Genomic DNA, 13,932 nt, shown 5'->3' on the forward strand with positions numbered 1-13,932 from the left:
TTTGCACCGGCACTCGTGGCCGCAGCAGTCCAGCCCTGCTGGTTGGAACGGATGAGTAACATATACAGGAAAGCAGGAAACGAGTGGCATTTCTGGAAGCTTGGAGCTGGATTATGGGATGAGTCACTTTGGCTCGTGTTTCATTTGGGAAAGGCCATAGCGCTGCAAAACTCCTGCTTTGTATGCAGAAGGTCTCAGGTTCAATCCCTCACATCTCCAGGGGAAAGGAAGGTGTTGAAAACTCTGGAGAAGTGGTGCCAGTCAGCTTGGATAATACTGAGGTTGTTGCTGCTGCTGTTGTTAATATCCCAGACAAGGACTCAAGGTGGCTTACGCAAATGAAAACCACACAAATAAAAGACAAAAAGGCTAATAACATATAAAGGATAATTACACCTGCTGAAAGTCTGAGGGGCCTGCTCCTACCTCTCTCCACCAGGCCCAGGGAAGGGCCTGACAGACTACAAAAGGACTGCTGTTGCCCAGCAGAGTGTACTGTTTACTTTCTTTTAAACAGCTTTTTAATTGTTTTTATATAAAAATAAATTAATTGTTTTAAACAATTTTAATGTGTTTTGGGGGGGGGTTATTCGGCTCTTTATATTTTGATTACGTATTTTGTGGTTTTATATTGGAATTTTGTCTTGTGAACTGCCCTGAAACCTGCAGGTATAGGTGGTATATTAATAATAATAATAATAACAGTTAAAAAGTAATTGAACTATAATAGAATTAAAGCAATATAAAAACAAATTTATTAAATCAAAGATAGTAAAAACTGCACAGCATTATTTAAAAGCCCTTTCCTCAAAAAAACAGTTGGTCTCCAAAAGGAAAACAATCTTCACCTGCTGGTGGAAGGACAACAAAGAGGCTCCCTCTCTAGAAGGGAGATTCAAAGACTGGGAGCAGCCACTGAGAAGGCCCTCTAACTGCTGAAACTAAATTTGCCAGAATGTAATTGAATCCCACCCCCAAAATTGCAAAAGTCATGAAAACGGAGTAGTTTCCACATTATATTTGAGCATTCACATGATGTAAAAGCCACTTCTGCAACTATAACGGAATACAGTTCAAGTATAACACCCATTTCCACATTATTTGCGAACAGGTTTTGTCTGGAAGCAAATAACATGGGAATGAGCACTAGTGTTTTTGAAATGAGACTGTAGCACTTGTTTTTGCTAAGAATGCTTTAGTACTTACAGCTACTTTTGATACTCATGTGTCCTCTGAAAGGCCCCATCAAGGAATACTTTGGGATCATAGCTATCTGGGACCCTTGAGGAGAGAGGAAAAAAGTGGACATAAGTAATAAATACTTAGAATGACAATTTTTATCGATTGTCATCATACAGTGGATGTGAGTAAAGAAAACAGGACTACTCAGTTTGTTTGTTTGCTTATGTTGCTTTGGTTATTTATCAGACGTATTCAGATACTGCCTCCAAAGCCAGCTAAAAATAATAATGAAAACCACAAAACAATATTTGAAATACCAGTAAAATTGAAGATGGTACTTTAATACTATGGAAGATGAAGCCACATATATTTATTTCAGGAGAGACTTTCGGGTCTGTTGGGCCACTACTGAAAAGGCCTCACAAGTCTGGTAAATCCTGAATGTATGCTCAGCAAGTGGGACTTCTAAATCTTTAGGCATATAAAATGCCTCATACTGAATCAGAGACCATTGTTGCAGTAGCTCGCTATTGTTTACACTGATAGCAAGCTGCTGTCCAGAGTTTCAGACAAGGATCTTTCCCAGCTTTATCCAGAGATTTGTAAAACAAGCAGAATATTTAAACAGGACATTTGACAGCTCTGCTACAAAATGAGGGGATCCTTTAAGAAACACCTGTGGATCTGCAGACATATATTGAGTAGCTAGGGTGGAGCACACCACCTCTCAGTTTTGGTAAGAAATCCACCTCCCCCCCATATTGTAATAAGATTGGGGCTAGGCTTAATGGGTTTTTGGAGTCTCCTCTATTCCTGTATTGAAGAATTGGTGCTGTTGAATTATGGTGCTGGAGGAGACTTTTGAGAGTCCCATGGACGGCAAGAAGATCAAACCGATCCATTCTTAAGGAAATCAGCCTTGAGTGCTCACTGGAAGGACAGATCCTGAAGCTGAGGCTCCAATACTTTGGCCACCTCATGAGAAGAGAAGACTCCCTGGAAAAGACCCTGATGCTGGGAAAGATGGAGGGCACAAGGAGAAGGGGACAACAGAGGACGAGATGGTTGGACAGTGTTCTCAAAGCTACCAGCATGAGTTTGACCAAAATGCGGGAGGCAGTGGAAGACAGGAGTGCCTTGCGGGCTCTGGTCCATGGGGTCAGGAAGAGTTGGACACAACTAAACAAACAAACAACAACAACAAAGACTGTCTTCTAAAGAAAAAAGACACTGCTAAAGAGATGAAATTGGGTGAGGAAGCTTATCCTGCCAAATGCCCTTTGGAGAACGAGTCTTTGCATAAATAAAGAGTAGACCAAGTACAGGTGAAGAAACCAAATAGTTGGAAACCCTTCTTTTCCTGGACATGTCTTTCTCTCTCCCTACTCCTGGCTGGAGGTAATGTCATTCAGGTGTCTGCGAGCGAGAATTGTCAGGCAGTTTGGAACTGGGACTGATACACGGAGGAAACCAATGCTATGGTGATGACCCCTGTAACCCATTGGGAGGAGGAGGAGCGTTAGTGCTACGAGCCTTCCATCTCATGCTCAGCCAATACATCTGTGTGCATAAACCTTATATCAAAGAAAACACCACCAATCTCCATCTGTCTTCATTCCAAGAAAACCAGACCCAAGGTTTATTTTGGAGCCCCAAAAACTTATTAGCGCTTGGAGAATGGGATGTGTGTAGCCATCTTAAGGGCTTTGGGAGCAATACACAAATACTCACAAATCAGATTTCATAACACATGCGTTCCAGTCTGGCATATTATTAGGTGGCAGACAGAGAGGATACAGGACCCTTTCATGATTATGATATACTTCATATGATGATCCTGGATGATCTATTCATGTATAAATCCAGAAAGGCTATTATATATACACCCCCCCAAAGAGTATGGGGAAATGAGAGATCCATTGTTAATTTATTTCGTTCTGCTGTATCCAAAAGTCCTTGTTTTGGAGCTTATTCTGTCAAATCTGCAGCGTAAGAGTTTGGTGAGCTATTGCCCTGAGTAAAGTAAGATTGAAAACAGAAAAGAGAGAGAAGACACCACCATGGGGACCCAAGAAAATTAATTAGCTCCCTGCCAGGGCTCTATGATTTTACCTTCAACAAGTAGCAATAAATTGTGAAGCAAGCAAGGAGCTTGATTTGAAAATACAGTCGTCGAATGGAAGAGAGGCTCTAGTAAGCTGTTCAAATTCACAAGCCTTTTCATTTTGTTTGTTCTGTGCTTTTTTCTATTTGCTTAGATCATGGGTAGGCAAACTAAGGCCCGGGGGGCCGGATGTGGCCCAATTGCCTTCTAAATCCAGCCCATGAGCGGTCCGGGAATCAGTGTGTTTTTACATGAATATATTGTTCCCTTTTATTTAAAATGCATCTCTGGGTTATTTGCGGGGCATAGGAATTCATTCATTTTCCCCCCTTCAAAATATAGTCTGCCCCCCCACAAGGTCTGAGGGACAGTGGACCGGCCCCCTGCTGAAAACGTTTGCTGACCCCTGGCTTAGATTCTATCAGTTCCTACATTCTCTAATAAAAGCCCCTGGGGTTTGGGTGCAAAAATAGCTTTCCTTCTAGTCCACCATCTTCCTCCTGGGAAGTCCGCTTTCCTTCATGTTTTAGGTGCATACTTAAATATCGTCTCATTTATAATTTAATGCACTGTTCTTATTTCTCGCTACAGGAAAACCAGCACCAGCGGCGGCAGCTTAGCTAGCTGCCTGAAGCATCTATGGCATGCAGAGGTGACCAGGGTGATACCAGTGGTGGGGTTGCAGTGTGAGTAGGACACAGCCTGGCATACATTTGTGCCTTAGGCAGCCTGGTCCACAGCAACCAGCAGGTGAAACTTTGCATGGCACGAAGTTAAAACACCATCAACTCCTAACTTCTACAGCACATTGCTGTTAAAGACACAAGAGCTAATGAAAAGGAAAAAGAGTTGTGGCTCCAGTGGGGCACAGACTTGGCTACAGCAGAGTGTCATACTGTAGGTACTGTTCTGCCTTCTGCACCCACAATGTGCAGCCTTTAGCTTCCTGCCTAAGTGAGGTTGAGGCAAAAGAGCCCCGGGAGGCTGTGTGTGTCACACCAGTGACTTTCTCTTATTTTTAGACTTTTTTAGGGTTGCCAAAATGCTGGCCGTCATTGATACAATGTTTATGGGCATTGTGTGGGATGAGGAAACGATGACTAGAAAATCCTCTAAAGTAAGTCTAAACTGCGTTGCAGCTACTATGGTTTCGTTCTTTCGGCTCGACGTTATGAAACTACAGTGGTGTGAAATTGGGATGGCGCCAGTTCTGGAAGCATTGCAAAGCAAGTTCTGATATTTATCAAATACAGAAGGTCTTGTACTTTCGAAAGGTCTTCTGTAAGAGCAGGCTTGACCCTACTGTGTTTGATAAATAACGTAAGTTGCATCATGGTTCTCTTAGAACTGGTTCCATCTATGGAGACATCTGGTTAATCTTCCTGAAGTACAATGAGAAGTATGGCCTTTGTTGTTGCTGTTATCTTCTCATCCAGAGCCTGGTTCCTGTATATATGTTTGGATGGGACAGGGGTGTGCTTGAACTCTCATGCCTCTTGAGCTTTGAGAGACATGAAAAAATGCTTCCTTGGGAACAGGCAAATAGTATCCATAATGGCGTTAATGGAGGTGGGGATGTTTTAAATTGTGAAATTGTTACATGTAAACTTTTTATTAGTTTAGTTTCATATCAGTTAGTTTGCTTTTAAGGGCAGAGGGTCAAGGCTGCCTTGGGAGTGGGCCTTAGCCAACATAATGGCTGGGGCAGGTACCACTAGGGTGGGTGCAATAGGATACCCAACCTCAGTGATGATGGGCAGGAAGAGGAGTTGCTTGAGGGCCAGATCATGTCATTACCGAGGAGGCAGGTATAGTCACTGTCTGAAGACTATCCGTGCCTTCAGGTCTGGCCTTGGCCAGAAGAATACAGGTATCAACAGGGTATGCCAGGTGATGCTGTGTAATGCCAGGTCAATGACTAATAAGACCAGTGCCATCCATGATTTGATCATGGGTGGGGGAATTGACCTGGCATGTGAGACAGAGACATGGTTGGACACAGCAGCTGGACCTGTTCATGCCTCTTCCTTGTCTACCAGGTTTCTCCTATGCACAGCAACCCACGTCATGTGGGGGAGGGGTTTTTGCAGTGATTTTTATGAAGTCTTAATTTTCACAGAGTTCTTATCTTGACTATGGTTGGCACAAACCATAGTTTTACATTATGTCAGAGCCCAGCCACTGTGTGCCCATCTAACCCAGTCTTGCCTTACCAGTCTGGCAGGGAACATAAGAAGGACCTGTTGGGTCAGGCCAATGGTTTGTCTTTCCCAGAATCCTGTTCTCACAGTGGCCAACCAGATGCCTATGGGAAGCCTGTTGGCGCAAGAGGACTGTCCCCTTCTGCAGTTTCCAGGGACTGGTGCGCAGAAGCCTACTGCCTTTGACAGTGGGGGGTCTTTTCCCTTTGAATCTTTTCAATTAAAATGTCAGGGACAGAACCTGATCTTTGGTACACAAAAGATCTGATGTCGCAATAGTCCTGTGCTTCTTTGGTGATCAAGGGGCTAGTCATTTGTCCCCTCTTATTTAGCAGCTCTTCTTCTTTCTGTCTGAATAGGGATTGCATTTTATAACTTTTTGGCATGATAAAATTTACACTTCTGTCGGCCCCACCGGCAGCACGCAGGCTTTCAGCAGAGGAGAACACACCAGGCAGTCCATTCATCAGCATTTGACCTCCACATGGGGGAAGGACCGGAGAACCTGATTGCTTTCTATTACAGTCAAAGCACCTCTCAGACTAGCAGCCATGCTGTGGGGCTCATTACAGATGTCACAGAGGAGCGGAATTAAACACCTTTCCCAGTGATGCCAAAAGACATTTTTAGCCCAACAGAGCCAAAGCTTTGTGGAAGCAAAACACTTCTGCTAGTTTCCATTAGCAAGGGGGAGGGGGGGTACGATTCTTGTCTCTGCTAAGGGCGAGATAGGGAGGCATGGATAGGCAGGCATGCACTACGAAGGAGAGTAGAATATCTTATCAATGCAATATTAGTAAAATGACTAGCAAAACACCTGCCAAAATCATGGGTGAAGCATGGTTAAAGACACGTTGCTTCGGGAGGACATAAGAAGAGACTGCTGGATCAGGCCAATGACCCACCTAGTCCAGCATCCTGTTCTCACAGTGGCCAACCAGATGCTTCTCAGGGAAGTGCAGAGGGTGGACACAAGCCTTCTCGGTGGTGGCCCCCCATCTATGGAAAACTCTTGCCAGGAAGACAAGCCTGGTGCTCTCTCAAGTCAGTTTTTAGGTGTTGGACTAAGACTTTTCTGATTACCCAGGCCTTTGGTTATTTAATGTTGCCTCCTATAGCGCTACTCAGCTTTTGGTGGGGTGAGTAGTACTTGGTTCTTACTAAATTATCGCTGCATGAGCATTTTATGCATATTGTATTAGTGTCTTAATTTGTTCTGGTTTTAAATACGCTGCATTTTATTTTTGCCAGGTTTCTTTGAGACATTTTACTCTAAAAAGTGAATGAAAAATGAAATACGAAATGAAATTTTTGAAAAGCTGTTTTCCCTTTGTAGATTATCGTCACTAATAATATGCACATCTTTACGCATATTTTTACCCTAGAATATCTAGCATGTTACTAGACTAGAGAATTGCGTTGCAAAATTCAGGGAAGTTCAAATTTCAAGGAATGGCTACAATTCAGTTCACTTACTGGTTCAGTAAGTGCGAATTAGGCAAACTCACCTTGAAATGCAAACTGAATGGTTTCACATGTGAACCCTCCCAAAATCCAGCTGAATGTTCTCAAGTAAGAAATTTGGCCCAGCACTAATCTAAAAGCCAACATTTCCCATTTTATTCAGAATTTCCTCCTGGTGTTAACCCATCTGCTAGCACAATTTGCCTTATGGAAATTTTGAATTTCACTGCCAGATATTACTACTTTAGCTTGACCTTTTTGGAAATATAGAGACAGTAGTTGCTGCTGCTGCTGCTGCACACAACTGTTTCCCTTCAGTTATCTTTTCCCTTTCTAAAAAGGCATCTTAATGCATTCTCAATCAAACCTCATGTTGAGATTCAGGGTTTGCTGGTACTTGGACGCAATTGCTGCTTTAAAAGCTACAAACACTTACCGGTAAATAGAGTTGATTAACCGATTAATGGATTGATTAGAGCTTAAAAATAGACCAGCAATTAATCAAAGCCAAGTGGCTATTCTTCTGACATTAGCAGCACACAGATTCAGTGGCAAAAAACGAAACGCAAAGACCAACCTTCAGTTAAAACACATGGTTAAGACTTCACACACTAAAATGCAAATGTATACAGACTATCCTTTCACTGTTCCAGTTGTGATAAGTTTGTTCAGTAGGTCCTCTCTTAAATATTGTCTCTTTTGCTTCCTCCTGATGTAATTGACACACAGGTGCTAATTCTGTGGTGGACAGTAAAAGAATGAATTTCTAAATTTTGCATCTTACTGCTTTTTAACATGTGCTTATCTGAAGCTACATGGGACGCGTGTGGCGCTGTGGGTAAAACCTCAGTGCCTAGGACTTGCTGATCGCATGGTCGGTGGTTCGAATCCCCACGGTGGGGTGAGTTCCCGTCGTTCAGTCCCAGCTCCTGCCCACCTAGCAGTTTGAAAGCACTCTTAAGTGCAAGTAGATAAATAGGTACCACCTTATAGTGGGAAGGTAAACGGCATTTCTGTGTGCTGCGCTGGTGCAGGCTCGCCAGAGCAGCTTTGTCACGCTGGCCACATGACCCGGAAGTGTCTGCGGACAGCGCTGGCCCCCGGCCTCTTAAGTGAGATGGGCGCACAACCCTAGAGTCGGACACGACTGGCCCGTACGGGCAGGGGTACCTTTACCTTTACCTTTATCTGAAGCTACAACTTTTATTTTTCGTGGGGGTTTTTAACCACTTAACCTCGCTGTGTCTTCTGTCCTGGAGATAAGTTCAATTTAAGAGCTATTGCTGCATCAGATGATTACATGGACAAAACTGGCATCTTTGGCCAGACAACACAATACACTGACCAGGCTTTGAGTGCAGGATGTTTCTGGCAGAAACAGCCAATGCGAACACCTGATCTGGATTCACACCCTGGCTGACGGCTGGGGAAACCTGTAGGAGGGTTTTAGCTCTTTGTCTCCTAGTGTTACGGTCCTGATTTGGAGTCCCTGCGCCAGCAATTTTTATTGTATGGGGGTATTCCCATTTTATTGAATGGGCGTATTTACCATCATGCCATGCCCTCCAACACTTCTCCAATGAAAATGGGGACGTCCTAAAGAAGAGCGGGACATTCCGGGATCAAATCAGAAACTGGGATGGCTTCTCTAAATAGGGACACTTGGAGGATCTGCCATGCATATTGCAGGCATGGGTCTCTTTGATACAATGCTGAAATGCATTTATTTGTTGGCCTCCTTTTAGGGGCTAACCCATCCCACAGCAGCTTCCAACATATAATATTGAGTTTAAAACCATAAAAATATAATTTATTTAAAATGAATCCCCCAAAGAAGAATGAATGATAATACAGTATTCATCCCTGGAAAAACAGCCCTGTTACTGCCAAACAATCAGTTTGTTCTGTTACCAATGTATTGGCATTAACAGGGATAGTTATAAAAAAAAGGGAAAGGAGGGAAAGAAAGAAATGACTAGGTGAATGTTGTGGTGTTGCATATGCACAAGGGCCAGTAGGTGGCACGATGCAGAAAGGTCAGAGTTTGCATCCAGGAAAATAAATTTTCCTTATGCTTTTCCTCTCCCAAAATGATGTCCTGGCTCCCTTACAGATGGTACATGCTGTCTATCTAAATCTAGAGTGTCTCTCTTCCTAGCTGCTGGATGAGAAGTTATTGTGTAAACCTCACATTTTAAAATTTAAGGGGTTACACATGGTGGTCCCCACTCTCCTTCTTCCCTTCTGATGGCCATTTGGAAAACGCAAAGAGATGTTCTGTGGTAAAATGACTGTTGGAGCAACTAAACCAGAGACAAATCTCAGCCCCTGCTACTTTCACAGCCTGCCATTAAATGATTTGCAGAATTGGGAACACAACCTTCCCATTTCACATACTTAAAGTGTCCTTGCTCCCCGCATCGTATAGCAATACAATTTTATGTTGTCTCGGTGCAGACGTTCGCTCTATTTCCGGGAATCCAATAGGGGAAAAGGAAAGAGGAGTGTCTTTTTTCGGAACAGAGGCCAATGACTGAGGACTCCTCTCGATGGACTGTAGACCTGCTAATTGCTGGCCTTTGCTGTACGTTAACCCGGAAACTAGCAAGGATTAGCTTCATGAATCAGCAGTATTTGCTTCACAATTTGCTCCACTATTAACACCCGAGGTTCCTACTAATTGTTCCCCTGCTGTAAGTTTCAGCACATGAAGGTGCGGGCTTTAATCACAACACCGCCGTTCCAATATTGTGTTAATGAGCCCTGGGCACACAAACACCAGCAGTGAGCGCTTTTTAATAAGAGCTACAGAGCAACTCTCATTTTATTAAGCAATGAGACAGCGGCATATTATTGCCCGATGGGCTGGTGCTCAATAAAGTCTCCGTGTGTCAAGGCCTGACACAAATTGACTGCCCATCAGATTCTAAATCACAGCTGTTCTATCCACCAGTGTGGCCGGATGCAGGGCGGTTGTGTGTGTGTGTGTTGTCTGGAGCTCTGCTGCCTCTCCAGATAGAGCCAATCATATCTGATCCCCATTGCTTCCCAGCAGTGAGCAGCGCCGAGCCTGATCTCTTACAAAGGTAACAAAGGCGCCTTTTGTGCAGTACAAGGAGAAGTCACAAAAGAGATGGTTGCAGGGGAGGAGAGAACAGAAGTATCTCTTCCTGATGCTGGTTCAATAAGGAGGCAACAAAGAACCTGTATCTCATTTTTCTCTCCCCCATTTGTTTTGGATCATGTCCACAAGAGCCTTGCTCTCGGCACTATATTAATATCGTTGGGGATTTTGTAATCGTACCATGTCCTGCCCTGACTGCAGGACCATCAGGAATGCAAATATTCCAATTGTTCAGGGCAGTTTTAATCAACCGGCAGGCAAAATGGCTCATGGAAACACCTATGATGTTTCCCAGGCCCTACCAGTTGAGGTAGCCCATTATCCCATTCTGCCTGTCATTTTGCCAGTGTGGCGTAGTAATTAAAACATTGGATTAGGAGCTGGGAGATCGGGGTTCAAATTCCCACCCAGACATGAAGCCACTGTTTCTTAGCCTCACCTACCTTATAGGGTTGTTGTGAGTACAAAATGCAGAGAGGGACCTTGAACTCCTTGAAGTTAAAGTGAGATATAAATGTAATAGTTAGCAAATAAAATGAACAAGACTGTAGTAGGGCTGTGCCAATGTTATAGAGGGTGGGCCAAGAATGCCAAACTGGATGCCATGCTGTTGGTGATTCATCCTCTGTTAAGTTCCCTTTGCTAATTTGCACTACAGTGGACGCTCGGGTTGCGAACGTGATCCGTGCAGGATGCACGTTCGCAACCCACGTCTGTGCATGCACAGGTTGCGATTCGGTGCTTCTGCGCATGTGCAAAGCGCGATTTAGCACTTCTGAGCATGCCAAACTGCCGAAACCTGGAAGTAACCCGTTCCGGTACTTCTGGGTTTCGGCGGTCCCCAACCCGAAAAAAGGCAACCTGAAGCGTCTGTAACCCGAGGTATGACTGTATTAAAAGGAAGAAAAAATGCAACCTTCGAGCTACAGCAAATATGTATTTGACTTGCTCTAGTTATGCCTTTTAAAAAGCAATACAAAGACTTCACAGGTGAACTGAAAAGTTATATAGTATGCTGCTATCAGCAGTTACTAGCCATGATGGCTAGTAATTACTGCCAGACCTAGAGGTGGCATGCCTTTGAATGCTGGCATTCACAACTGGGCAGACCATTCTTGCACTCCTGCTTGCAGGCTTCTCAGAGGCATCTGGCTGGCCAGTTTAAGAACAGCATGCTAGGCTAGATGTGCCTTTGGTCTGATCCAGGAGCACTCTTATGCTCTTAAATTCTCAAACCTGGAACGAGATACTGGGCCCATAGTATAATGTCAGATATACTTCTATCTTGGAACGAGATAACTCCATGTCAGTGTTCTCTGAGCTCTTTAGCATATGCTGCTAACATTCCGCAGATGAAAACGGGGACACTCTTAAGCACATATAATACCTCTATTCTGACACCAAGTATCACCGCCTACAAACTCCCTCTACAATTATCACACATCACAGAAGGTTCTTCTCTGCCTGCTGTTCTGCAGCATTCAGTCACACTGCACAGCCTGTTCTGCAGCAGCGTACATTTGTAAAATGTACATTTGTAAAATGACCATTAACAGTTTGCTTTTCATACCTTAATAACCTTTTACAGAATGATTACAGACCTGGAATGGATCTGGTTGGATCTCGTTGGCACTGGGGAGGGACAACAATGCATTGACAAGGGTGTGTGGTTGATTAATTGGTTAGAGTAATAGATCTTTCAGACGATTAACTTACTTTTAAAACAGTAAATGAATTGGGCAGATTTTTGTAATGATCTGCGGTGCACACACCTATATAAACTGCAGAACACAAGCACCGTCCAAGAAAAAGTATTCTCATTCCTTCCACATGCAGAAGGAAGCCGCCTTTTAAGATGTGTGCATCTGCTAAAAACAAACAAAATACAATTCTTGCCTTTGGAAAAGGTGGTTGTAGCCAGATTTATGTCAATTCACTCAGCTAAAACTCATGTAAACTCAGCTTTAAAGTGTCTTAAATTGATTAAAATACTTTAAATCTCTCTTGGGTTCCTCCCCCTCCATTTAAGCTGCCTACCCCCCAGCTGCCCAGATAACTTTATGTTATGGGACATGCAACATGCAAATGTCATAAAATAGTTAATAAATATTTTGAGGGTAACTTTTGCAAACTTTGGGCATCCCTCTAGCTTGCTGATACCTCCTTCTTGTTTGCTTTCTAATATTTACATGCCTATTAAACATGTGTGAGTGACTGGCCCAAGGTCAACTACTGAGTTTTGTCACGGGTGGTGCTGTGGGTTAAATCACAGAGCCTAGAACTTGCCAATCAGAAGGTCAGCGGTTCGAATCCCCGCGACGGGGTGAGCTCCCGTTGCTCAGTCCCTGCTCCTGCCAACCTAGCAGTTCAAAAGCACGTCAAAGTGCAAGTAGAGAAATAGGTACTGCTCCAGCGGGAAGGTAAATGGCGTTTCCGTGCGCTGCTCTGGTTCGCCAGAAGTGGCTTAGTCCTGCTGGCCACATGACCCGGAAGCTGTACGCCGGCTCCCTCGGCCAATAAAGCGAGATGAGTGCCGCAACCCCAGTGTCGGTCACGACTAGACCTAATGGTCAGGGGTCCCTTTACCTTTACCTTTTTATCGTAGGTTCTAGTCCAACATTCTAACCACTACACCACGCTGACAAATTGGAACAGTTGAGACATGCAAGGAAGGCTGGAGTCCATATGTAAAGAGAATACAATGCATTTGATGGGAAGGGGTGTGGGGTGTGTGAAGACCAATTTTGCTAATTTTGTGCTATGAACAACAACAACAAAAACCCACTCAACTCCTGGTGTCCTCAGATCTCCTGTTCTTTTTGAGAGCTACTGCAAAGACTGGAAACAGAACAGAGAGGGAAGAGACATATGCTTCAATTCGAGCTTTTAAAAACAAGATTCTCTCTCACACACACTCCCTCCCTCGCTGAACAAACAGACTTCTAGTAAAGAGGGAGGTGGGGAAGAAAGAAAGGAACAAGCCCAGATCCTTTCTTACCCTGCTGAAATGGCTAAAACCGTCTCGTTCTGGGCGCAAAGGAAAGTGAGTGTGTTTCTCAGCGTTCTCTCAGGAAGTCTGCAAAGGCTATAGGAAGGTGTTAGTGAGCAGTGAGATTATTCCCATAACAACAGGAACTACAAACCTGTCACCCAGGGAGCAATGAAGAGTTCAGGGCAAACAGGCCTCTACTTGGAAACCTCAGAGCTTGGGTCATTCTAGGCCAGACTGGCTTCTGCTCTGAAATGCTTTTACGTCCATGTGGAATTGTTTTTTTCTGGAGAGCAAGAGCACACGTGTGGGGAAATGAAGACTTTGGCTCCGTACACACTTTACATTTAAAACTCATGGCTCTCCCCCACTGAAAAAATCCTGAAGGCTATAGCTTGTTAAAGGTCCTGGGAAATGTAGTTCTGGGAGGTGCAAACTACAGTTTCCAACATTCTTGGGAGGCAGACATGTGCTTTAAATGTAAAGCATTTTTGAAATTATTTGGGAAAAGGTGGGGTGAAGAAAGTAAAGCCAATCCTAGAAAAAAAATTGGACTGGCATTTTTGGACACTCTCCTTGAAGACATGACTATAGGAACTGTCACAATGAACTTTTATACTTCAAAATTTGTCACTATATTCCCAACTCAAGGTGGTAAAGCTGTCTGTGAGCAACTGCCTTACTACCTTAGTGACATCATTTCTGCGCTGCAGGCGGCACTCCCCAGACAGTTTTTGCTCTGGTTTAGGAGACATTCTCTTCCAAATAAGTGATTTTTGTAATCCCACCGAGTTCTTCATAAAAAATGCATTTTTATTTCAAAGCAGTCACGTTTATTTGGGAGTTTTAAAAGCTGCTTTAATTATCT

The 13,932-nt window shown here is 43.8% G+C and overlaps 1 protein-coding gene across 11 annotated transcripts in view; it reads right to left on the reverse strand.

Moving 5' to 3' along the window:
• LOC310674292 (spermatogenesis-associated protein 7 homolog) overlaps positions 1-13,153 on the reverse strand; it is a 55,900-nt gene extending 42,747 nt beyond the window's left edge. For 3 of the 11 annotated variants that reach the window (XM_083433365.1, XM_083433364.1, XM_083433367.1), the window contains exons 1-2: positions 13,074-13,143; positions 1,207-1,281 (exon numbers count right to left, since the gene is read on the reverse strand). In XM_083433365.1, coding sequence (XP_083289491.1) covers positions 1,207-1,267 — 61 coding nt within the window. In that variant the 5' untranslated portion in view covers positions 1,268-1,281; positions 13,074-13,143. Of the gene's footprint in view, positions 1-1,206; positions 1,282-11,645; positions 11,708-12,860; positions 12,914-13,073 lie in introns of those variants that run through there. The other 8 variants (XM_083433368.1, XM_083433373.1, XM_083433375.1 and 5 more) reach the window with 7 other exon arrangements.
• Positions 13,154-13,932: the final 779 nt, after the last annotated feature.

Source organism: Podarcis tiliguerta (genome assembly GCF_965153285.1).
Source record: "Podarcis tiliguerta genome assembly, chromosome: 3".
NCBI classification, from domain to species: domain Eukaryota; kingdom Metazoa; phylum Chordata; class Lepidosauria; order Squamata; family Lacertidae; genus Podarcis; species Podarcis tiliguerta.